At 34.1% G+C, this 26908-nt stretch overlaps 1 protein-coding gene across 1 annotated transcript in view; it reads left to right on the top strand.

Moving 5' to 3' along the window:
• The window catches only part of GRIK2 (glutamate ionotropic receptor kainate type subunit 2), a 652272-nt gene that overhangs the window by 398751 nt on the left and 226613 nt on the right, over nt 1-26908 (top strand). The window contains exon 9 of the mRNA XM_047859025.1: nt 8902-9015. Coding sequence (XP_047714981.1) covers nt 8902-9015 — 114 coding nt within the window. The remainder of the gene's footprint in view (nt 1-8901; nt 9016-26908) is intronic.

Here is a 26908-nt window from a genome sequence, read left to right on the forward strand (position 1 = left end):
ATACATATTATATATAATATATATAATATATATAATATATATAATATATATAATATATATAATATAAAGCAAGATAATCCATACTTGCAAACTTTTATAAAGTATAAAATTATCATATTTTACTTTCAAGTGAAGCTCCATTTCAACTTTTGACATCATTTTTTTCTGAATATTTACCGCTTGCATTTGGGCCCACTTGTAGAAACTGGTGTCAGTAATCCATAGACTTCTTACTGAAAACTCAAATATTTTCACAATGTATGAAGAGGGTGAGAATTAGTAGTGAGACCCTGCCTGCCGAAATTTACAGGCCTAGATGTTCCAGGATCAGAACACGTTTCAAATTGCTTTTTGAAAAACTTTTTATAGAACATATATATTTTTAGAACAAGTGGTAATTTCTATGGAAGTCTTTACTATTGACCTTTCTCTTGCCTGTAGAATCCTGTACTCATTAACTCCCTATGAAAAAGGTGTCTGAATGGAATTTACAGTCTTCAAAATTTATCTAAGTGTGAAAATCCACACTAGATAGGTGAGAACTATTTCTTTGATAGATTTCTAGATACCTGATGCATAGTAGTTTTTATCTTTCTCTCATTGATGGCATTTGATACATATATCCTGGTTCCCATGACAACAGTGACCCCCAGCTTTCCCAGGAATTGAGATCTCTTTTGCTTCTCTGTAAGAAAGCAATGCTAATGGTGATGTCGACTAGTCAGAAATGTGTTGTTTGCTTCTTAAAAAGCAAAAATGCATCCTAGGCAGGATCCAAGCCTGAGGTTTTTCTTTGGAGATGTTAACCATTTAATTTGTCTAACTCTCATTTAGAATTCATTATATGCCCTATCTCACAACTGTACTGTACCGATATTTTTGGTGTGTGCCAGTATGTTTATAGTCACTATTTTGCTTGATGACTTTTAACCTTCAGAGTGGTAAAATATTTAAAATAACTATTTACAGATGATATTTATGTTTGGAAGTCAATTGGATTATTTTATTTGAGAGCACACAATTCCTTATTTTGGCCCATCAGAGAATACCAAATATTGACTTTTTTTCTTGTTTTGGCCCATCAGAGAATACCAAATACTGACTTTGAATTAAGCATGTATAGTAAATATAATTTTTAAAGCATTGGTTTGATTTTAATGTAATCTCTGAACTACATTTTTATTCTTGGAAAAATAGTCCTTAATTAATTGAACGTTACCACATTGTTATATTTGAGAATAGTTAATTAATTGATTCAAATTTTACTTAAAAAATAAAAACACCACCTGCCTCTAACTCTTTGTTAATATTTATGGTTGTATCTGCCCTAGACAAAAATAAAAATCCTAAAGGTGAAAAATCTATGTTTAGATTAGTCATCCGTTTCTGTGAGATGATTATATATTTACTGATTTATCGTCCTCATGTGAACACTGTATTTCTCAAATGGTGAAATTCCAGCCCCTGTGGAAACTGGTGGGAAGATAGTTTTAGGAAAGTAATTGGGGTGTAACTGAGAGGTTCTTTGCATGGTCCTCATAGGCCAAAATCACTTACGTATGAAGGTAGCTCAGTTCCTAGGTAATTGTTCTTTACTATGAATTCTTCCTGGCATGCAGCAGATAGGCACTGCTGTGAAATGGTTCATGTTTATCTTTGGGACATCAGGTACCAATTCCAATTCTGTTACCATGTAGCCCAATAAAAATATGCAACTGTTAATTATTAGTAGTACTTTTATTGGGCAGTAATGTAAATAACTATCTCTACTTTTCATAAAAAAAATCCAACATTAGAAGAGGTGAGGAAAGTAAGAGAAAAAAGTCTCTTTTTGCCTGCAACACTTAGCAAAACAACTACTGTATTGAAAACACTCTGTTTCCATTATTCTGTATCCCACCATATAGGCTTGAGAACCTGACTTTGTAAATTATCTAGAAAGTATGGGTATACTAGTTAATGGAGTTATGTACAGTCCACCAGTGTATATTTGATCAATTGAAGAGAATATTCATCTCCCAAATATGAATTAGCATTTAATATCAATACATTCCTTATGCTTTCCATTTCTTGATACCTTCAAATAGTACTATCAGGGATGTCCCTTCTTCTAAAGGAATGGTAAATATCCTTCAGGCAAAGTATACTTAATGTGTCATACGATTAGAAGCAACTAATTATTGAGAATATTTTTAAAACAAAAATTTTACGATGGAGACCCACATTGCGCTAGGACTGTTTTAAACATAATGTTTAAAACATTTGCATATTCCTGATGGTGAAAGATGCTGAGAATATTCTCCTGTACCTGTTGGCGTTCTGTATCTTCTTTGGGAAAAAGAGTTAAGATTTTCTGCCCATTTTTATTTGGATTGTTTGTAGGGTTTTTTGTTTGTTTGTTTTGTTTTGTTTTGCTCTTGAGTTGAAATAGTTCTTTATATATTTTGGATATGAACTCCTTATCAGATGTATAATTTCAAAATATTTTCTCTCATTCAGTAGGTTGCCTTTTCATTTTATTGATGGTTTCCTTTGCTCTGCAGCAGTTTTTTAGTCTGATATAGTCCTATTTATTAATTTTTACTTTTGTTACTTTTGCTTTTGACATCAGATTTTAAAGAATTTGCCAAGACCTATGTCAAAGATCTTACTCCTTATGTTTTCTTCTCGGAGTTTTAGGGTTTCAGGTCTTACATTCAAATCAATCCATTCTGAGTTAATTTCTATGTATGGTGTAAAATAGTGGTTTAGTTTAATTCTTTTGCACGTGGCTGTCCTGTTTTTATTGAAGAGGCTGTGCTTTCTCCATTGTGTATTCTTGGTTCCTTTGTCATAAATTAATTGACCATATATATGTGGACTTATTTCTGGACTCTCTGTTCTAGTCCATTGATCCATGTGTCTGTTTTTTTTAAGCTGGTACCAGACTGTTTTAATTACTATAGCTTTGTAATATACTTTGAATTCAGGAAATGTGATGCCTCTGCTTTTTTTTTTTTTTTTTCTTTCTCAAGGTTGCTTTGGCTATTTGGATTGTGTGTGTGTGTGTGTGTGTGTGTGTGTGTGTGTGTGTATGCAAGTGGTTCCATATAAATTTTAAGGTTATTTGTTCTATTTATTTCAAAATGTCACTGGAATTGTGATAGGGATTGCATTGAATCTGTAGGTAGTTTTGGATAGTATGGCCATTTTAACAATATCAATTCTTCCAATCCATGATTATGGAATATCCTTCCATTTATTTGTGTTTTCTAGAATTTCTTTCATTAATGCCTTGTAGATTTTTTTGGGGGGGGTTGTGTATAGTTAATGCATAATGTTACATTCATTTCAGGTATGCAACATAATGATTCAACTTCTCTATACATTATGCTATCTATGTTTACCACAAGTATAACTACCATCTGTCACCACACAACACTATTATATTATCATTGACTATATTCTATATGCTGTGTCTTTTATACCCTTGACTTATTTATTCCATAACTAGAAGCCTATATCTGCCAGTCCCCTTCACCCATTTTGCCACCCCATTCCCACCCCTCATTCTCTCTGGCAACCATCACTTTGTTCTCTATGTTTATGTCTGATTCTCCTTTTGGTTTCTGTATTCATTTGTTTTGTTTTTAAGATTCCACATGTGAGTGAAATCATATGGTATTTGTCTCTCTCAGTCTGACTTATTTCACTTAGCATAATACTCTCTAGGTTCATCCATGTTGTCGCAAATGACAAGGTATCTTTTCTCATTGCTGTGTAATAGGTATATATGTATATATACATATATACACATATATGTGTATACGTATATGCCTCCACTTCCTTATCCTTTCATCTACTGTTGAACACTTAGGTTGTTTCCATATCTTAGCTATTGTAAATAATGCTGCAATAAACATAGGGGCCCATATCTTTTTGAATTAGTGTTTTCATTTCTTGCGGTAAATACCAAGTAGTAGAATTTTGCATCATATGGTATTTCTATTTTTAAATTTTTGAGGAGCCTGCATACTGTTTTTCACAGTGGCTGACCAATTTACATTCCCCCCAACAGTGCACAAGAGTTCCAGTTTTCTCCGCATCCTTGCCAACACCTGTTATTCTTATCTTTTTTATTTTAGCCATTCTGACAGGTGTAAGGTGATTGTGGCTTTGATTTGCATTTCCTTGATAATTAGTGATGTTGAGCAACTTTTCATGTGTCTGTTGGCCGTCTGTATGTCTTCTTTGGAGAAATGGCTCTTCAAGTCCTTTGCCCATTTTTTAATTGGGTTGTTGTGGGTTTTTCATTGGTTTATTTTGATTTTGGTGTTGGGTTGTGTAAATTTATTTATTTTATATATTAACCCCTTATTGGATATAATCTTTGCAAATATCTTCTCCCATTTAATAGGTTTATTTTTTGTTTTGCTGATGATTTTCTTCACTGTGCAAAAACTTTTTATTTCGATGTAGTATCAATTGTTTTTTTGTTTGTTTGTTCATTTATTTATTTATCTATTTCTTTATTTCTTAATTTTCATTTTGTGTTCCTTGCCTTAGGAGACATATCTAGAAAAATGTTATGTCATCTGATGTCTAGAGAAATTGCTGCCTGTGTTCTCTTCCAGGATTTTTTATGGTTTCAGGTCTCACGTTTAGGTCTTTAATCCAATTTTAGTTTATTTTTGTGTACAGTGATAGAAAGTAGTTCAGTTTCATGCCTTTGCATGTAGCTGTCCAATTTTCCCAGCACCATTTATTAAAGAGACTGTCTTTTCTCCATTGTGTGTTCTTGCCTTCTTTGTCATAGATTAATTGACCATATAAGCATGGGTTTATTTCTGGGTTCCCCTATTGTATTCCATTGATCTGTGTGTCTGTTTTTGTGTTATGTCGTATAGTTTTCAATGTACAGATATTTCACCTCCTTGGTTAAATTTATTCCTGGTTGTTTTATTCTTTTTGGTGCAAGTGTAACTGAGATTTTTAAAAATATTTCTTTCTGGTAGTTTGTTATTAGTGTATAGTAGAAACGTAACAGATTTTTGTATATTGACTTTTGTATCCTGAAACTTTACTAAACTTGTTTATTAGTTTAATAGTTTTTGGTGGAGTCTTTAGAGTTTTCTGTATATAATATCATGTCATTTGCAAATAGAGTTTTACTTCTTCCTTTCCAATTCAGATAATTTTTTTCTTGTCTAATTGCCATTATGAGGACTTCCAGTACTGTGTTGAATAAAAGTGACAAGAGTGGGCATCCTTGTTTTGTTCCTGATCTTAGAGGAAAGGCTTTTAGCTTTTCAGCATTTAGTACAATGTTAGCTGTAGGTTTGTCAAATATGGCCTTGATTGTAGTGAGATACATTCCCTTTGCACCACTTTGTTGAGAGTTTTTATCAGTCTACTTAAAACAACTCTGTGAGGTCAAGAGTACTTAGATATTTTTATTTGATTTTGGAGCTGAAAAAAGTACTTTAAAGACTTGTTTAAATAATATAATGAAAGAATTGTGTTAAGAAAATAGATTAAAACAGAAAAAGATTGTCTTGAGTTAGCCATGTTTCTTGTGATTAAAACAAAATAAACCAAAACTCACTGGTGACAATTCCCTCAAGCAATAGAAAGTTTTGAATTAGACATTCCCCATATACTTAAAATCTAGGGATCTTGCAATTTTTTTGATTTAAAATTTATGCCACTGAAATTTTTGAAACCTTATAATAATAATCTGTTCAGAAACCTTGATTTGTAGAAGGGAATACCTAATATTTATGATTATAGGAAATTATGGATTCATATACTATGAACCAGAACCCCTCCATCCAGAGACAGAATGAAACAAGACAAATATATTTAGATGAGTGGACATATGGCTAAATTATTTTTTATGCAAGTAATCATAGAGGATGATGATAAGCAAAATTGGGAATATTTGTATTGGTGATTTGGGTAGAAGGTTGAAAAACTTAACAGTTTTAAGGATGTCATTAGGCAGATGACAGTGGGAAAATGATGTTTGCCAATGCTTTGGCTGGTAGAATTGCACATCTGAAAAATCTAGCTATGTAGCCAATAGTGAAAAAAAAAGGGAAAGAAAATCTAAGAGGACAAATGTGTAATAGGTATTAATTATAGACCAGGGGCAGAAAAATGCCAGTCACTGCAAAATCCGATCTGCAGATGTGTCTTATTTAGCCAATGGAGTTTGTTTGTTTGTTTGTTTGTTTGTTTGTTTGTTTATTTATTTATTTATGATGTTGAATTTGAAGCAATTTAAGCAGGTCAGCAGGCATTCTAAGTTTTACATTATCCTCTCTTTCCCCACCCAGTTCCCTAGTAAGGCCTCTATTAGCTGTAGTGATGCCTTATTGGAACCTAAAAGAATCACCTACTCTGGAAGCATGCAGCCCCAAAGCACAGCTGTCAGAAGAGCAGGGTCTGGACTGTGACTGTTACGTGCTATTCTGCCTTGAAATTTTGTGAAATTTAGAAGTTGCATACCTTTGCCTGGAAACTCTTACTACTGGCTTGTGCCCTTTTTCTTCACACATGGATGTTACTGTCTGGCCCCTGAAGGCTTTACATTATTGACCCTAAATTACAATTTGACCGTCTTTATGGCATCGTGGTAGTCATAGTCTAAAGTAATTTAATTGACCAGTAGATAATATACTTTGGAGAAAATGCTGATATCAGTATTTTTTTCTTACTGTATTATTTGACTTTTTCCTGTATTGACCCAGACATTGGGAACGTGTAGTTTTTAATGGTAAGAGGAAAATTAACTCAATGTAAGAAAATATGGCAAGAAAAATTTTTTTAGATATCATTAAAAAAATTATGTTGAGGGGCGCCTGGGTGGCTCAGTCAATTAAGCGTCCAACTTCAGCTCAGGTCATGATCTCACGGTCCATGGGTTCGAGCCCCGCGTCAGGCTCTGTGCTGACAGCTCAGAGCCTGGAGCCTGTTTCAGATTCTGTGTCTCCCTCTTTCTCTGACCTTCCCCTGTTCATGCTCTCTCTCTCTCTCTGTCTCAAAAATAAATAAACGTTAAAAAAAATTTTTAAAAATTATGTTGAATCCCTTGTATAGTTAATGTGTTTTTGAAAAAAATATATACTTGGGGGAATGCCTAGGTGACTCAGTTGGTTAAGTGTCCAGCTCTTGATTTCAGCTCAGGACATGATCTCATAGTTCATAGGACTGAGCCCCACACTGGGATCTGTTCTGACAGTGCGGTACCTATTTAGGATCTCCTCTCTCCCTCTCTTTGTGCCCCACCCCCCGAAAATAAACAAATAAAATAAAATCCTTTTAAAAAAGAAAAATTATATTTGGGTTTGCACTTAAATACAACTTTTAGAATGGCTTACCTATTCTTCTTATGAAGGACAGAAATTAGTAATATTTCTACTTTTGTGCTTCTCCAATTAAAGGGAAAAAGACATCTTAATAGGTTACTGAGAAAGGTATGCAAATGAAAAAAGAGAGAAAAAAGTAAATGCAATGAAATATAGAAATATAAAAAAGATTATAATAATCAAGTTGAATAAGGTTGTGCTAATTAGACTATTTTTAACATATTTAGGTAGACCAGGGTAAATATTACCTGCTAAATCAATGTCACTTTTAAAATAATTTAATTTATATACAAAGTTTTATTTTATTTTATTTATGTATTTTTAAAAGTTTATTTATTTTAGAGAGAGAGAGAGAGAGAGAGAGAGAGAGAGAGAGCACACATGAAAGCTGGGGAGGGGCACAGAGAGAGGGAGAGAGAGGATCCCAAGCAGGCTCCATACTGAAAGCAGAGCAGGGATCTATCTCAGGATGCTGTGCAATCATGACTTGAGCCAAAATCAAGAGTCAGATACTTAACTGACTGAGCTACTCAGGTGCCTACACAGCTTTGTTTTAAAGATAAGTTGATAATTGATAGTTTCCCTCTCCTTTAAATAGACACATTGGGTCATTGGTGAGAGGGATATGGTAAACAAATTTTACTATTGATGACTTCTAAGTTTGAGAGGGTGGAGAAAAGAACTACTGAATTAAATCTTCTTCCACCTTTGTTCTTCTTCAGTGCTGACCATTGTTATATGACAGGGCAATGGTGCAGGTTTACATAAACCACCCAATCTATGCATTCAGTGGCATTCTGCACTGATACATGTCTCCCAGAGGTGTGCTGTATCATTCCATAGGTTGTGTTCAGGGGGTATAAAATTTCTGAACACTGAGAGTGTATGGCCTAATTATTAGAGAGTATCAGTTAAGTTAAAGTACATATTAAATAGCATACAGATATAAGTACTGGAATGGGTTGTTCTGATGAGATTGTGCTGTAATGTCTCTTTGGAGTATTTTGAATGCTGCAAAGGTGTATTTTTAAAAGCTTCCAAAGGCAATTTTGGGTAAGATTTGCTCTATTGGGGGTCATGCAAAATACCAATCAATGCCACTTCCAAGCTTGCCTTTGCCTGTTAATTTATCCTGGATTCCCAGGTTTTGCTCCTTTAGCTTTGTCTATATAACATGGCATGTTATCTTTGTAATGAGAGGATGAGATAGATCCATTACAGTAAAAGATATGCACTATTAATGAGTTTCTAGCCAGCTATCAAGGTATCATCAAATGTGGTTTATCTTGGTGAATGAAAGTTCGAATGGAAAATTAAGCTCCCATACTGACTGTAGAAGTGCAGTGGATCATTTTGTTCTTTAATGTCACACTTCACTGGACACACTTCACAGAGCAGTGAATCATGCTTAAAACAAGCAGCCTTTACTTTAGCGACAGCAGATAATGCAGCAGAGGTGAATAATAAGTGTTAGCAGTCTTAACTTTCTCTTACAGTGCTTTCTCCCAGGTGCCTGATGGACAATTTACAAAGTACATATGCTATTTTATAGATTGGAACTTGGGATCCCGCCAGTGGCCTGAATATGACAGAAAGTCAAAAAGGAAAGCCAGCCAACATCACAGATTCCTTATCCAATCGTTCTTTGATTGTTACCACCATTTTGGTAAGTATTTGTTTTCCCATTTTTTTTTTAGATAAATGTAGATAAACATGGAAGTGGATTAAAAATGGCATTATAATTTGAACAGTAAGGAACAGAATATAATGTATTTTACAGTTATTTAGCAATTACTATATAACAGATAAGTCAAGGTTAATTTAGCCAGTTTTATTATGTTAGTCTTCAATGATGTAACTTGTATTAATGTTTGGGATGTTTATATTGATTAATAATACAACTTTATATATTACTAGAATGCATTACATTTCTACAAAATGAGAATTTCTACAAAATTCTTCCTATTGAAGAATTTTCAGTGTTAAGATTTAAAATATGTATGGACATGCAGATGTATATGGTTATGTGAGGGGCTACATGTGAACTTTGCTTCTGCTTTCACCTCCTGAAAATATCTTTTAGAGAGCCCGTAATTAATTTTTCAGGATTTTTCCTATTGTATTCCAACCTTGCTTTCAATTGTCTTCATCATGGAAAATCCTCTCCCTAATAAAATTAGGTGACGAGTGCTTTCTTAAACCAGAAAAATTTTCACCAGCAACAGAATTAATACAGATGCGCTGGATATATTTAACCTCCTTATAATGATATATTTTAATTAGATCCTATAGTAATATTTACCTATGCCTACTATGTCATTTGAAATGGGAATTTTAATTTTAGAATAAGCAAGGACCTCTTATTTAAAATTAAGTCATTACTTTCTACCTACAGAGTAAGCTTATCCATGCTAATTCTTGTGTCTTCCCAGGTAGTCGATAAGAATGTGAGATTAATGTTCAGAACAAACAAACCACCATATACTTTTAGCAGTTATATAATTTCTATATTTGATTTATGGTGGAAAGCAAGCCAGGAGGAATTGATAATGTTGTTCTTTTATTAACAACAAGGGATGTCACATCTTTAGGCATGTCAGAATAAAAGAGCTTGGGTTAAAGACTCTTGATAATGAAGCAAAGGTGGTAATAAAGAAATGACACTGATGGAAGTTCATGAGTTTTTTAATCACTCCCTTGCTAAGAACCTCAGTGAATACTGGGTCTCTATCTATCATATCTAAACTTCCTAAGTTCTCTTTATATCTCCCTCTCTTTTCAAAGGTAACTCTCATGCCCACCAACTCACTGGCCTTGTCCTTCAGTTGAAATGCTTTCACAAGATGCTAATGCATCTTTTTTCTGCCTGTATGTCCTGGATCTCATTACCTCCTGCTAGGACTATGGCAGTAACCATGAAATTATCCATTTGCTGACAGCCTTTTTCCCTTTGCAATGTACTCTACTCCCCATTGTAATGATCTGTCATTTTCCTTGCTTATAATGCTTTAGTGAATCCATATTGACCATTAAAAAGTGCCTAAAATTTTGGGGCACCTGGGTGGCTCGGTCAGTGGGGCGTCTGACTTCGGCTCAGGTCATGATCTCACAGCTTGTGAATTTGAGCCCCACATCGGGCTCTGGGCTGGCAACTCGGAGCCTGGAGCCTGCTTCGGATTCTGTGTCTCCCTCCCTCTCTCTGACCCTTCCCCGCTCACACTCTGTCTCTCTCTCTCAAAAGTAAATAAACATTAAAAATTTTTTTTTAAAAAAGTGCCTAAAATTTTGACCCTATGTTCAAGACATCCTACAGTCTTGTTTTCTCCCACCTTTCCATCCTCATTTCCTATTATGCCCTTTCAGGAACCCTGTGTTTTAACTTACCTGGGGTAACCAGTTAACCTATTCCCATGATTGTGTTAGCCCTATTTTTTTGTCTGCAATATGTTGCTTGCCATTTCTGAGATTTGATAGTACTTGTCAGTACTTTATATTATTTAGGATTAATATTATACCATTCTTTACCTATTTCATGTGTGCAGTATTTCTCCAAACATCACTGAACACTTCTTTGAAGAATAGGATCTATGTCTCCTATTTTTACATCATATGTGTCTCTGCAATGCTCATAAAAATTGTTATATAGGGGACATTTGTAGTCTTTAGCAGTTGGCACTTCTTTCTGTGTTCTCCTTGATCCACAAATTCCCAGATACGTCACTTATCTTATGGCTCCAAAACTGCTCACTTCTTTACATCTCCCTGTGAGAATCCTATTCATCCTTCCAGACTCATCTCAAATGACAACCACTCCATGAAAATATCTGATCTCTCCATTAAGTTGTGTGTACATTGTGGGGTGTGGAGGGATGTACACTTTATGTATCATAATACACTATAATGGCAATTATGCACTGTTTTTTTTAGAAAATTTGTATATATGTGTTTCCACTTGAGATGAACATAAAGCCCATGATCAAATTTTACAGTTTTGATATCTCAATGTCAGAAAAAAAGTGTCCTAGGCATAGCAAGCACTCAAATGTTTGTCAAATTAAATTAAGTAAACAGTATTTAATTAAATGGAAAATTAGAAGAAGTAAGCAACTTTTGAATGGTTATACTTAAATATTTTTCAACTGTGAAGGTTATTGCAAACTGCTTGTCCCAACAAAGCAGGTCGATTAAGGTGATCCATATAATTTCTCAGTCTTAATTACTCATGGTTATTTTATAAGAAGTATTCAGACATTTTTCTCAAGCATAAACAATTTTGTGTCTATTGAAACAAGTGGTATTAATCTTAGCTTTATATTGAAACCAGAAATAAAGCCTTTTAAAAAGTACTTGTACCCAGAACACATTTCATACCTTTTAAAACAGTATCTCTGAGCTTTGGACTTAGGAAATCTTCATTTTTAAAAAACTTCCATAGGTAATTCTGATGTATAACAATGATTGAGAACAAACTGCTCAGATCATTATTCTGCATAACTAAGATGTAAGATCAACTATGAAACATACACTAACTTACATTAAAAAAAATAGGTTTTGGGGGCACCGGGGTGGCTCAGTTGGTTAAGCATCTGACTTCCGTCCAGGTCATGATTTCACAGCTCATGGATTCAGTTCTGAGTTGGGCTCTGTGCTGAGAGCTCACAGGCCTGGATCCTGCTTCAGATTCTGTGTCTCCTTCTCTCTCTGTCCCTCCCCTGCTTGCACTCTGTCTCTCACTCTCTCTCTCTTTCAAAAATAAATAAACATTAAAAAATAGTTTATTTCTATTTTAGAGTATATCCCTCTATTGGTCTCTAAGTGATTCTGATATTTACTAAAAGGAAAGTCACTTTGTTTTTATATCACTTATTGAAAAAGTTCTTGTTCTGAGTAATACTCTGATCATAAGATATCCACAATTGAGAAAAGAACATGTTTGAAGAGACTAGTTACCTTATTTAGTAAGCATTATGCTTGATAGAATTTACTGATAGTTTATATTTTATAAAGCGGTATGATCATTTGATTTATGTTTGGTAATTTTGTCCTTTTCTCTCTTGGAAAAATCTAAGAGGAGTTTCTGGCTGAGTTGCGAATAATGGTATCTCCACAAAGAGAAGCTGTGGAGATACCAAAGAGAAGTTCACTTCTGCTTCTTGTTCAATATTCTTATTAAGATATGTGCCTTAAGAAAAAACAGTGAGGTATTCTAGGATTTGACATTTTCAGTGTGCTAATCATAATCGCTCCATTTCTCTTGAATTTATTTTTATTTCTTCCTTTATTTAATAAATATGTACTGAATTATGATTGTGCGAAAGCTTTGTTTGCTGAGCAAAACAGATATGGTATTTGCCCTCAGGGAACTTAGAAAATGGTGAAGATTCATAGGGAAGGTTACACACACACACACACACACACACACACACACACACACACACATTATCTTCTGATTAAGATATAACAAAAAGATAAGCAGAGTAATGCCTTTTACAGGATACTTCTGAGTTATCCTTGGAGTCAGGAGTGATAGGACAAGTCAGACAGGCCTCCCTGCAGAGAAATAGACAGCAGAGATCTGAAGTCTGAGAAGGAATTAGCAAGGTAGAGAAAAAGGAGTATTATTGGCAGAGGGAATAGCATATGCAAGGGCCCTAAAGCAGGAAAGATCTTGAAAAATTTGCAAAATGGAAAGAAAACCATAATGGCTGGTGCTGGTGCCTTGGTGCCTTCGTCTGCTTCTCAGCTTTATAAAATATGACACAGTCCATTACCAAAAAAACAAAAAGCGAAAAACAAAAAAACAACAGACATTTATTGCATGCCTGCTATGTGCTAGCCCCTGTTCAAAGCACTACTCATGTATTTACTCAGTTAATAGTCATAATAACCTTTTTTGATAGCATTATTGCTACTACTTTTACAATTAAGAAAGCTAATGTCTGGATTGCCTAAATAGCCTACTCATGGACACACAGCTAAAAAGTAGAGTAGTGGGGTTTTAACCAATCTGTTTAGGCAACTTGAGCAACCAATACTATGTAATGAAAACTCCATTGGCCAACTATGGAAAAGTCTAGCATCTATAGTTTATGGCCAAAACAACATCTTGATTGAGAGAGTTTTTCCCCTAAAGCAGTACTTCTTATCCAGAAATCCTATATATGCTAGAAAACTGTTTTGCTATTATGGGTGTGCCCCAAATGGCTAGACATTCCCTACCATGGAGGCCAAGATTAGATTACACTTGGTTGGGTACCTTGGCCCTCCCATTTCTCTCCTCTTTTAATGTAGCACTCAGTTTTCTTTCAGCCTCTTTAAACCATAATTTCAGATTTTTCTGGGCAATCAAAATAGTGTTGGGGTTTATCTTATTTTTTTCTCTTTAGAATTGAGATGGAGCATCTTGTTTATAAATATCTTTTACTCCCCTTGAACAATATAACCTATGCCCAATACATTGTATGGGTGCAGCATATAATTATATCATGGAATGATTCATTTTAGAAAGCCTTAAATATTTTTAAGTGTTTATTATTTTTTTGTTTAATTTTGAATGAAGACTTAGGATATCCTATAATTTGGAAATTTATGTAACTCCACCTGCAAGACTGGACCTAAAGCTTCGGTCTACTCATACCCTCTTCTTAATATACCTTATATTACCTCTCTGGCCTTTGAATTTCAAGTTCAGTTGCTATTAAAATTCCCTTGCTTCTTCTGTTTTTTGTTATTAATGGAACTAAAAATTTAACCTTAGAATCATGTTTTCATTTATGAGGAGTTTATTTCATAGCAACTGTTAAAACATAAATTCTTAATTACCAAAATGAATAACAAAAATACCATTTAGAACAAGACATAGAGTGCTCTTAGAGAATAGCGTGTCCTATATCTTCAATTTATAATATGATCCTTTTGTCCTCACTGCTATGGATCCACTAGCTAGGAGCAGCATCAGGTGACTGAATATTTATTTAACTTCATTTATTTACCACTGAGTTCTTGGTTTTCCGTAGATTTTTTCAGGCCTGTGTAAAAATGTTGAGTGTTTCCCACTGTGCTACTCCTGTATAATAATTGATTTTTGTCCATCAAAAGATTACTAACACTTAAATGCCACTGTACATGTTTTTTCCCTTCATAGCTAGTAGCACTTCAACATGCAAATGACTATGAATTTGGTTACTTTAGAAAAATCACTTCTCTTAAGAAGGTTCTTTCTTCTTGGTTGCTCAATGAATTCAAAAAGTGTGTTTGCATCTGCAACTTAGTCTTATTTTTTTATTTTTTCCCCTATATAACCTCCTGGAAGGTTATATAGTTCAGTATCCAGTTTACTTGCTTAGGCTTGTAAAGCTTTATTGTTACAGCCCACAGATACAGGAGGCTTATCTGGGAGCAAGCTTCCAAGGACAATGGGAAGGTTTCACAGTACAAAAGATGAAGTGACCGAATCATCCCCTAAATGGTGCTGCGGCTTCTGCCGTAACATCAACAAAAGCAGATTTCTAGGGCTTCAAGTCTGCCACTGCAATACATTTTCCCTCTGATTCTTCTCTTCCCATTGTCACAGATGGACTGTCAAGCACATGGTTCTTCTTTATAAGTTGCTAGCATCCGGGCTTGGAAACCCAGATACTGCAGCTTCATAAAGAAAAAGGTTTTCATTCTTAGCAACCCCTACACCATTTCTAAGCAGTTTGAAACATGTATTGTGGAGATAATAAGATCAAAATAATTTGAGAAAGATATAGTAAGTATACACACACAAGTACTACTTGAATGTTAACGTCTGAGATGAGAGTGCCTCATTCAAACTCAGACTCCTCTGACCCTACTCCTGCTACCTGCTTGTTGAAAAGCAACCAAACCTTTTCTCACCATGTTGTTTCTTCTCTTTCAGGGTGTCTGCTGGCACTACATTTCTCTTTACATTTCACTTTACATTTCTCTTGCTCATGCTTTAATAGCTCAACGTATTTTACTTCAAATAACTATTAATATTCTCTTAAGCCTCCAGATTAATCAGATAAACATAAAACTATTGGTGGTGGCACCATACAGAAAGAAAGCTGTTTTAATGTGAAATTAGGCATAATTTTTAAAACCCTAGGATCTTAATTTTTAAGGGTTTTGGAAGTGACCAGAACCTCCCTTTTTTAACCACGTAATTTCTCTCACACACATGTGCTTTCTTCATCCTTCTTTATTAAATCTGCTTTAAAAATGCCAACATAATAAAGATTAAGTATTTTTATTTTGTTGTGATATTGTTTTCCATCACCAACATTATTTTCAGTATTGTGATTTTTTTGAAGCTTATTTTATCATGAACAATGTATTAAGTTTGGTATGGAAGAATGAAGAGAGAAATCTGAATCTCTGGTTCAGCTAAACCACAGCAAACGACATGGAAATGCAGTATTTTTGCTCTAGCTTTCTCACTGTCAAAGATATTATCACAATAGAACCATGTAAACTTATACAATCTAAATTTCAGCGCATCCTTGATCTGAACGGATGTTCAGTATCAAACTTAACATACACCAAACCTCCTCCTTCAATTCAGGCCTTACCACACCTCTTCCAAACTGTTCATGTTTCCAGTACTTTTCTATTCATTCAGAGCAGAGGTTTCTTTCTTAGATACTTCAGTCTCTTTAAACCCCATATTCACAATTCAGATAACAAAAAGAGAAAATAAGATGAATTATTTTAAGAGAGTGTAGCAAAAAAGTGAGTCAAGGAACATTCTGAACAAGTGAGAACGGTTTGTTTGTGGGTACTATGGAATGGGACATTTATAGAGTCTGAGTTGAGAGGCATTGTATCAAATGGGAAAGGGAAAAGATGGCAACATTGAAAAATCAAGTATGAGATTTATTGGGGGTGGATTACATGTGGGGGGAAAGAAGTGGAGGAATATGGATGAGGACTTCAGGTTAAAAGTCTAAGAGATGTGGCATTAGCCTTGCCACAGAGCATGATAAGGATGTTGGGAAGGGAGATAATGAGCTCTCTTTAGTCATCTATGAATGGAGATGTTGGCAATAACTTGTGTATAGTCAAATCTTGATTATTCATGTAAGGGGATAATAAATTAGATTCAGAAATGAGATGCAGTTTGGAGATTAGCTAATAGGTGCAGTCTCCTTTCCCATCAAACCTTTTACTGGAAAAGCAGTGAAATGGCACATTTGATTGATTTGAGCTTGAGGTTTATTTTTTTTTTCTCTTTCTTTTTCACTAAGGAATTAAGCTAATGAAATACTTAATGGCCAAAATAGATACAAAAATGATAAACCAAAATTTCCCATCTAAACTGATAATTCAGTTGATGGGAGGAATTAAATAGCAGATCAGTATTTACTTAAATATAAATGATAATCACTAAGCCAAATCCTCTGAAATCAATATTACCCTAAATTAGTATCTTTCCTGAAATATTTTTAACAGGACAACTAGCAAAACTCTAACTGTTTTTCTTAAGTTAACTTCAACATATTACCTTCTTATTATTTCTATAGCTATTTCTGTAGATATACAGTTAAAAAAACTTTTCTTGGAATGACAGTTATGACCAATAAAGACTTGGATATTTTGGGCATTGCGTAAATTTTTGGTAGTTACTCTTTTGAAAATAGGTAAACACAGTTTGCTGCAAATAAGAACATAGTGATTGTGCCTACAGTTGTGCACTAAAGAATTTGTGTGTTTATTGCGAGAATGAGTTATTAAAAAGAATGTCTTGGGGGGCCTGGGTGGCTCAGCTGGTCAAGCATCTGCCTCTTGATTTTGGCTCAAGTCATGATCTCATGGTTTGTTTGATTGAGCCCTTTGTTGGGCTCTGTGCTGACCATGTGAGCCTGCTTGGGATTCTCTTTCTCCTGCTCTCTCTCCCCTTCCTCACTCATGCTTACTCTCTCTCTCTCTCAAAATAAATATTAAAAAAAAATAGAAGAAGAATGTCTTTGCTTAGTAACCTTGCAAAACAAAATCAGAGAAAGGAAAGGAAACTTTGTAGATTGTTTCAGATTGCACTTAAATTCTGAAAAACAAAAAAAAGGTAAAAGGTAAATAATAAACATGGTTTATTAAAAAGTTATTAAGGTAAATTTTTGCTCTACAGGCCTGCTACACTATTGTGTTGGTGTTTTAAAACGTAAGTTCCAGATTATAATATTCATTTTCTATCCAGGAAGTTTATGTGAAAGTGCCTTTTAAAATTTTTGTTTTTAATGTTTATGTATTTTTGAGGGAGAGAGAAATAGACTGTGAGCGGGGGAGGGGTAAAGAGAGAGTAAGACACAGAATCTGAAGCAGGCTCTAGGCTCTGAGCTGTCAGCACAGAGCCCGATTTGGGCTCGAACTCACAAACTGTAAGATCATGACCTGAGCCCAAATCGGACACTTAACTGAGTCACCCAGGCACCCAAAAAGTCCCTTTAATAACATCTTGAGATATTGAAATGTGGCGTGTTTTCCAGTCAAGAGAACAATACATAAGCACATGTGGAGATTCTCTCATTGGTAGTTTTTGGTCCTAACAAACCAGTCATCCTTAGTATTGTCTTTTCTTAAAAATATAAGTTGTTCTGATTGTAGCTGCTAGGTTTTGTTCACTTTTTCTCCTGGTATTCTCACTTCCAATTATGATAACCTGTAGTGCACCACAGGCTTCTGACAAGAATGCTAATTAGGGATGGCAGCATTATGGTGAATAGAAGGAATTTGAAAGACCGGGACTCAGACAATGGCAAGACCTTTCTTAGCTCTATGACAGTAAAAGCACAACAGTTGGAATGGCAGAGGCTAAAGAAAGAAATCAAGAACACTGTCCTGTCAGTGGAGTAATAACAATCAACTGTGCTGTTATTTGTGCTTATCTCCTGCTTATATTTTTTGGTCATTTCTTGTGACTGTGAATTGGAAAATATTTTTAGTTTGTCCAGTTAAGTTTCTACATATTTTTCCAACATTTAGAGTCATATAAATCACTAAAATATAATTAAATACTAGTAGTTGAGTTTATGGGAAACTAATTCCCTTAAATATATTATCCATTTCCATTTTTAAGATTGAAGTTTACTATAGACATTGATGAAATTTCCTTAATTTAGCTAACAAAAAAATAACAATACTATTTTAGATTGAATAAAATGTAGTTTGGACAGTGGTGGTAAAGAAGTGAGATTAAAGGCTTGAAATTGCCTGCAGGCTTTGGATAAGTATAGGAAGTTATCAAACCAAATAGTCATTGATCTTTACAAATGCTAATGATACTAGATTCTTGTTAAATGTCATCAGGTTTAAAAATACCATTTTAAATGAATGTAAATGAATGCCTTATAAATGAATCACATATATAATGTAACAATCTCCACTTCTGAATTTCTTTTTAAATACTTTATAAAATATGGTCAACTAAATAAGCACTTAAATATATTTTATTTCATAATGTTGATAGGGAATTCTTTTACTTTTTAATCAACTTCTAATTATGAGATTCAGTTTCTTTCATCCTCATTAACAAAAATTAGCTAATTAAAAATGAGGCTCTCTAAGATTTCTCACCATCATAATAAAAATTTCCATGAAATCTTCTTAAATAAAAACAATATATATATATATATATCAACATGCATGTATATATATATATATCAACAATATATATATATATGTGTATATATATATGTGTGTGTGTGTGTATATATATATATAGGAAGCAATTTAGGGTAAATATAATAACTATTTTCAGAGAAAAAAATGCAAACTGTTTTAAGTTAGAGCATAAGAATATCACTTTTTTATTCTGCTAGTTGGTATTAGACCATGGTTTGGCTTCTCACCTGCTAGAGGCTTGGCACCCCTATACCAGCTGTCCTGCAGGACATTAGGGCTGGACAGTTGCTGTAGAAGGGCTACCTACAGGGTTCCCAAGTCAGATCTAAAGAAGAACAGAAGCTGAAGGAATAAAGCCTAACATTTCCCTTTGTTAAAAGCCTGGTTTTCTGTTTAAGCTTACCCTCTATTGTTCATCTTTAATTTACTCTGTCAGTACTGAGTTCCTTTTCTAAATTCTGGTGTTGCTTTTATAGCGTAAATTATTAGAACTGTCTGCAAATTTGTAATCAAAGTACTCATGAGATGTCTATAATGAAGCTGTCTTCATCAACATTATAAAAGATATACTTCCTCTTAACTTTCCAATAAAATTCTCGAGAAGATTCAGGAAAAGAAAATCAACATAAAAACAACAAAGCCATAGTGATATTATAAGCTCAAGGTAAAAGGAGACACAGGCCATAATTGCAGTAGAATATCCATCAAATAAAATTTGTGGTTACATATTGCTGATTATTTTCTAAAATAGCATGTTGTGGACCTTACTTATGAGTTTGTGGAAATATTTCTATGTTTAAGAGATCTATAATTCATTGTCTTTAGTCATTTAGATATTTAATCGTACATTGTATAGATAGCTATAATTTCATCTTTTTCTTCACTAATTTTTAATTTCTTTTGTTTTATTTTTATTTGTATTCAGTGAGAACTTCATTCCCTGAGACTGTTTTCCTTATTTTAATGGTCTTTTCTTTTCTTGTTATTATATGAGAATAGATTTATTCTCAAGAGGACTTTTTATACCTAGTTTTCAAGTTAATTATTTTTCTTTTTTTTTTAATTTTTTTAACCTTTATTGATTTTTGAGACAGAGAGAGAAAGCATGAATGGGGGAGGTTCAGAGAGAGATGGAGACACAGAATCTGAAACAGGCTCCAGGCTCTGAGCTGGCAGCACAGAGCCCGACGCGGAGCTCGAACTCACAGACTGTGAGATCATGACCTGAGCTGAAGTCGGACGCACAACCGACTGAGCCACCCAGGCGCCCCTTAAATTAATTATTTTTCAATAAAAGCCATTAAATATTTTTGAATACATTGGACATCTATACAGGTTATCATTAATTTTCTAGTTACACTTATTATCTGATGAATATATTAATAAATTTCTGAATGGTAATCATGGTCATATTCTGGAAATAAGCTATTACTGGTTATAACTAAAACGTATTTCAATGGATAGCTATGTATTGTTTGTTCTATTATTTTTAGGTATATTCAGTAGTGAATACTCCATCGTTACAACATATAACTATTTTCTTGGCTTTTTTTTTTTTTTGTCAGTATTATGCTAACTTCATTTAAGAAGAAGGGAACTCATTTCTCAGCATTTTATATTAGGTTAAAAATAAAAGTTCCACACTATTTAGATATGTTCTGGAAAGATTTCTGAAATACTATAATTTCTTTTATGGTTATTGACCTATTCATTTTATTACTTTTTTTGAGTCACTATTATGTCATACATTGATACCATAGCATACCATAATTTGAAGGTATTCAAATTTATTAACATAGATTTTCACATAATGTCATCATGTAAGTTTTATAATCTACCTACTGAGTTCCTTTCTCATGTACAATTCTGTTTTAATTTTTTTTCTTAGATTTGATTAAAAGAAATTTTATCATTGTTGCTTTTACTAAAAGATGTTTATATCCTATTCATTGCTTCACTTATTTTTTTCTATTTCCTTATTTTCCTCCTTCTGCTTTTTTGTGTTGTTTAGTTGTCAGTTTTCTAGCTTTTTATTATATTAATGTTCCATTTACTTTGTTTTTAATTATTTAATGAAAAATTCATACAGGCTGAATTTTTCTCTGAAAAGAGCTTTGAAGATGATTCTTCTTCCTCCTCCTTCTTCTCTTCCTTCTCCTTCTTCTCCTTTTCTTCCTCCTGCTCCTCCTCCTCATTCTTCTTCTTGTTCTTCTTCTTGTTCTTGTTCTTCTTGTTCTTCTTCTTCTTCTTCTTCTCCTTCTCCTTCTCCTTCTTCACCTTCTATTCCTCCTTCTTCTTCTTAAATGAAAATAGCATAGCTTTATGGTTAACAGAACACCATGGAGTCAAACAGAATCTTCATCTCTCAAACTACACAGGGCTTAGAAATTCAGGTACTAGTCATTATATAATGCTTTAAATAATATGCTTTCTGAAAATTCTTTTTAGATTTATTTATTATTTATTTATTTATTTATTTATTATTTATTTATTTTTGAGAAGGAGAGAGAGAGAGCAGGAGAGGGGCAGAGGGAGAGGGAGAGGGAGAGAGAGACTCTTAAGCAGACTGTATGCCCAGTTCAGAGCCCAACACAGGGCTCAACAAAGGACTCTATCTCACCAGCATAAGATCATGACCTGAGCTAAAATCAAGAGTTGGGTGCTTAATGTATTGAGCCATCCAGATGCCCGGGAAAACTCTTTTTAAATTTTACACACTTCTTAACTGTATTGAGAGAAATTTAGACTTAACTTAGGTTTACTGAATGTAGTATTTATGGTTTTTATAAATGTCAACTTTGCCATTCTTTGGGCTATTCTTTGGTGTCAGAAAATACTTTTTCCTTTTTTTTTTAAATGAATAGTGTATGTATGGTAACTTTCAGTCTTTTCATAAATTACATGGAAAAATGGCTAAAATATAAAATTCTTATTTTTCAAGAGTTTTTCCTTGAAAACACTTATTATTTTTTTCATTGTATAATCCTTTTCTGGTTACCCAGTTTTATTTTCCAAAATTAAATGCTTACAAAACTATTTCTTCCTTTACCTTTGTGATTGATTTTCATATATTTATTTTGGCCAGGGTGGGCCTAGGTAAAATTTTTTTAAATCAATTTGCGGCTTTCTATGAAAATACCACTAATTTCATCTTTAAATGTTCTTACCAAGCTTCAGAAAGCTTCTCTTCATAGGCACCGGATTACATACAGATTTCTTTTACGTCTTTGGAGGCATACCTTGAAGCCATGTGCTCTGTTCAAACTGGCCTTCTTCTCCTTGGGCTGTTACCCAGCTATCATTCTGAGACTTCCCTTTACTGTAATCCTGACAATTTTGTTTGCCTTTCTCCTTTACTGGAGACCCATTTCCTGGATCCTAGGACTCTTTAAAATTATTATTAGTTTTTAATTTGTTAGAGTGTAAGCGATAATGGCATCCTGAGGAAGGTCACACGAGAGGCAAACATTTTAGACCTTGTATATTGAAAAACATTACTTCCTATGTACAGAATTATATGTTGAATTCTTTGGATGGCATGGCTCCATTTGTCTTCTCTTGTTACAGTTCTTCAGATGTTCATGGTTGTTCTGATTCCTGATCCTTCATATGTGGACTGTATTTTTCTTTCCTACAGACAATTTTAGGATCATCTTGTCATTTCTGAAGTTGGAAATTTTGCTAATGATATGATAGGGGGTGTGGAACTTTTTAAAATTGGCTTTATTGAACATTTTCTAGAGTATAGATCTGTGCTTTTCAGTTATAGTAGCTAGTAGCCACACATGGCTATTGAATATTTGAAATTTAGCTAGATTGAATATAGATATGCTGTTAGAACAGAATAAACACTTGCTTTCAAAGATTTGATATTAAAAAGGAATAAAAGTATCTCAATTTTATATTGATCGTATGTTGAAATATAATATTTTGGATATATTAGGATAAATAAAATATATTATTAAAATTAACTTTATCTTTTACTTTAACTCTTTTTTTTTTAAGTTTGTTTATTTAATTTGAGAGAGAGCAAGCACAAACAGGGGAGGAGCAGAGAAAAGGAGAGACAGAATCCCAGGCAGGCTCTGTGCCATCAGCACACAGCCCGATGTGGGGCTTGAACTTACAAACTGTGAGATCATGACCTGAGCTAAGATCAAGAGTCGCATGCTTAACCAACTGAGCCACCCAAGCACCCCAACTTTTTTTTTAATGTGGCTACTAGAAAATTTTAAATTACACATGTGGCTCCTATTTGTAGCTTGCATTATGTTTCTATTCAACAGCACTTGTCCAGAATTTTGCTGGGATCATTCAATCTGGAAATACATATTCTTTGGTTCTAAGATATTTCAAAATATTATTTATTTAATAATATCCTCTGTGCCTTTTTCTCATTGTCTCTCTCCCTCTGCATGTCCGTTAACTGGTTATTAGATATTTCAGCACCATGTAAATACTAGACAGTTTTTGGTTTTTTGTTTAAATGTTAATGCCCAGGTTCCATACCCAGACATTCTAATTTAATTGATGAGCTCCCGACATTAGTATAGTTTGAAATCTCCTCAGATGATTTTAATAATTCTCTAATTTTCTCATGTAATTTCACCTTGTTGTTTATTAAATTCTATTTTCAGAAAGAGTTCCTCAACTTTGTCTTCTAGTCCATCAATTGTTTATATTTTTAAAAATTTTTAAGTTTATTATTTATTTTGAGACAGAGACAGTGCAAGTGGGGAGGCACAGAGAGGGAGAGAGAGAGAATACCAAGCAGGCTCCATGCTGCCAATGCAGAGCCCGATGCAGGGCTTGAACTCATGAAACCACGAGATCATGAACTGAGTTGAAACCAAGAGTCAGACAGTTAACTGACTGAGTCACCTAGGCACCCTTCAACTGTTTATATTTTTAAGATAATTTTTAGGGCAGTTTAGGTTCATCGCAAAATTGAGAGGAAGGTACAGAGATATCCTATATATCCTCTACCTTCTCACATGCTTAGCCTCCCCCTTTATCAACATCCCCCACCAGAGTGGTGCATTGGTTACAATTGATGAAACTACACTGACACATCACAATCACCCAAATAGTTTATATTTCGATTCACTCTTGGTGTTGCATATTCTGTGGGTTTGGACAAAAGTATAATAACATATATCTACCATCAGGGGTATCATATAAAGTATTTTCAATGCCCTGAAAATCCTCTGTGCTTTGTCTCTTAACCCCCCTACCCAATGCCTGGCAACCATTGATCTTTTTATTGTCCCCAGAGTTTTGTCTTTTCCAGAATGTGATGTATTTGGAATCATGCAGTATATAGCCTTTTCAGATTGGCTTCTTTCACTTACAAAATTCACTTAAGATTCTTCCATATCTTTTATGGCTTGGTAACTCATTTCTTTTTAGGGCACTTTATTTATGTTTACTTTCACTTTTAATTTTTAAAAGCTTTCATACATTCTGGTTTTTCTTAGTAGCATTGATTTATTATATTTGCTTTTTTGAAGTTTTTGTCTACCCCTTATATTGTTTCTTTATCTGTGTTTTTATTTTTCTGTTTTGTTTCTATCTTGATGTTAGAGGCTTCACTCAAATGTCCATTCACACTTTAAAGTAAGGCACCATAGATGGATCTGGCCTTCCATTTGGAAGGTCTAACAAATACTTAAATCTATGTATCTATTCTCTTTGTTACATAAGTTTTGAAAGGAATCCTACAGCCTGGCAGCTAGCATTCTCAATTAAGAAGGGAGAACTTACTTTTTACTGATGTAAACTTTTTAAAAATTAATTAATTAATTGATTAAATTTTTTTGTTTATTTTTCCATGTTTATTTTTGAGAAAGAGAGACAGAATACAAGCAGGGGATGGGCAGAGAGAGAGGGAGGCACAGAATCCAAAGCAAGCTCCAGTCTCTGAGCTGTTGGCACAGAGCCTGATGTGGGACTGGAACTCACGAAATGTGAGATCATGACCTGAGCCGAAGAGACACTTAACTGACTGAGCCACCCAGGCACCCCTGACTGATGTAAACTTCAATTTATTCCTCTAGATTTTAACATGGTTCCTAATTTCTCTGAATCCAGAGTCACTTAGACTCAAATTCTCCTTTAGTTTTCTGCAAGGGTCTGGGTATGAGAGGATGAATAGTTTTCTAGAAATGTATTGGGGAATTTATCTATTTTTCTTCTAGTTGGTACAGGATATGGATCTCTGAGCAAGGGCTTTTCATGGAGAACAGACTAAAACATTTTTCCAGCTGCCTCCAGGAGACAAAGACTGCTTGGTTTCCTGTTCCTTATATTTAATGTCAATTCTTCCAAAATGATAGGTGGAGTTTCTTCATCAATTGCATTATAACTCTGTATATTGTCAATAATTAAACTGAAAAAGGTCATGAGTTCCAGCTGAATGGGTAGACCAACTTGACCACCCTCCCCTGCCAGTCAACACACTAATACAATGACCAAAGAGTGGTGTCACCTATGTCTAACAAGAAAGCAGACTGAATTTTGGATCTACAGTTTTCCATTGCAAGAAGTCATTCTTTTTTAACTAGAATTCATTACAACATCCAGCCCTTGTTTTTCACTCTGCTTGACAACTTATTTCTTTAGAGCTGAATATAGCATGCTTTCTTTCTTAAGTAGAAGGAAGCCATTTTTGATGATGATTATGCCTTTGCTCCAGTGTTTTGGAACATACCAACAATGTCAGTTATCCTTCACACATATTTTCTGTATACTTCTGATTCCATGCCCTCAACTTTTGGCAAGATTCTATTATTCTTACTGTTCACTTGTGAGCTTTTCCATTTTGCCCATAGCCTCAGAACTACTTTGGTAAAGAGCTAGGAGAGGCAGTGCCAGTGTTTGCTTTTCACAAATCCTTGAGCTATAATAACTATAAGTAATCCACTACAGTTAGAGCATAGAGAATGTGGAAGGGAAGTGATGGATGAGGGTGAGCAGGCGGGCAACAGAATAAAAGAGTAGAAGTTTTGTAGGTCTTATTTTAATCTACTTATGATGGTGCAATTTTGAAAGATTTTAAGTACATAAGCAAATATTATCAAGACAGGACTTTTAAAAATCTTAGAATTGGAGATAGAATTGTAGTTCATGAGATAAGATTTGGTGAGAACAACCAGGAGAATATTACAAGAGTGAGAGCTGATAAAGTCCAAACTGTGGCAATATCTGAAGGGTTGGCTATCAATCACAATATATATAGAGTAGAGAATGGAAGATCTATAGTAACAGTTTACAAACTGGAGTTTAAGAAGAGGTCAGAGGTTAGGAAGACTTATTTTTCTGATAAACATTGCTGGAAACATTATTGGTATAAAAAAGCAGAATTGGAGTAATAAAAGATGAATTTAATTTTAAATATATTTAAATTTCATGTGGTATATTTATCTGGTTGACAGATATGTAGTCCCATAGCTGAAGAATGATCTGGGCTGGAGATGAGATTTGGAGTTATCAAACTAGATGGGAGTTGGCATCATGAATATAGGTGATATTGTCAACTTAGAGAGCACATGCGTGTTTTCAGTGATCTACACCATTGCATATTTCTTTCCTTTCCTGGTATTTCTATGGATTCTCTTCTAAAATCTGCTACATTATTTCTGGTTTAACAAACAACTATAAATTCAAGTCTACACAGGAAGATAAAGAAAAAAAATACACTGTCTTTTGAGTCAGGTTCAAGAATAATTTATCCATTTTGAGGAGGGGTAGTTGTAAGATGACTATCATGAGACTTTCAAGACTGGTAAGTCCTGAATTATGCCAGGTACCCCCAACCTAATTTTACTATCTGATCAATATCTGATTCTCAGGTTCTGATCTTCATTTTTTCAATCCCAACTTGATTACTTGACTTTGATTCCTAATTGCTTCTCTTTATTTGAAATTTAACTGGTACT

Source organism: Prionailurus viverrinus, chromosome B2, assembly GCF_022837055.1.
Source record: "Prionailurus viverrinus isolate Anna chromosome B2, UM_Priviv_1.0, whole genome shotgun sequence".
In the NCBI taxonomy this organism is placed as follows: domain Eukaryota; kingdom Metazoa; phylum Chordata; class Mammalia; order Carnivora; family Felidae; genus Prionailurus; species Prionailurus viverrinus.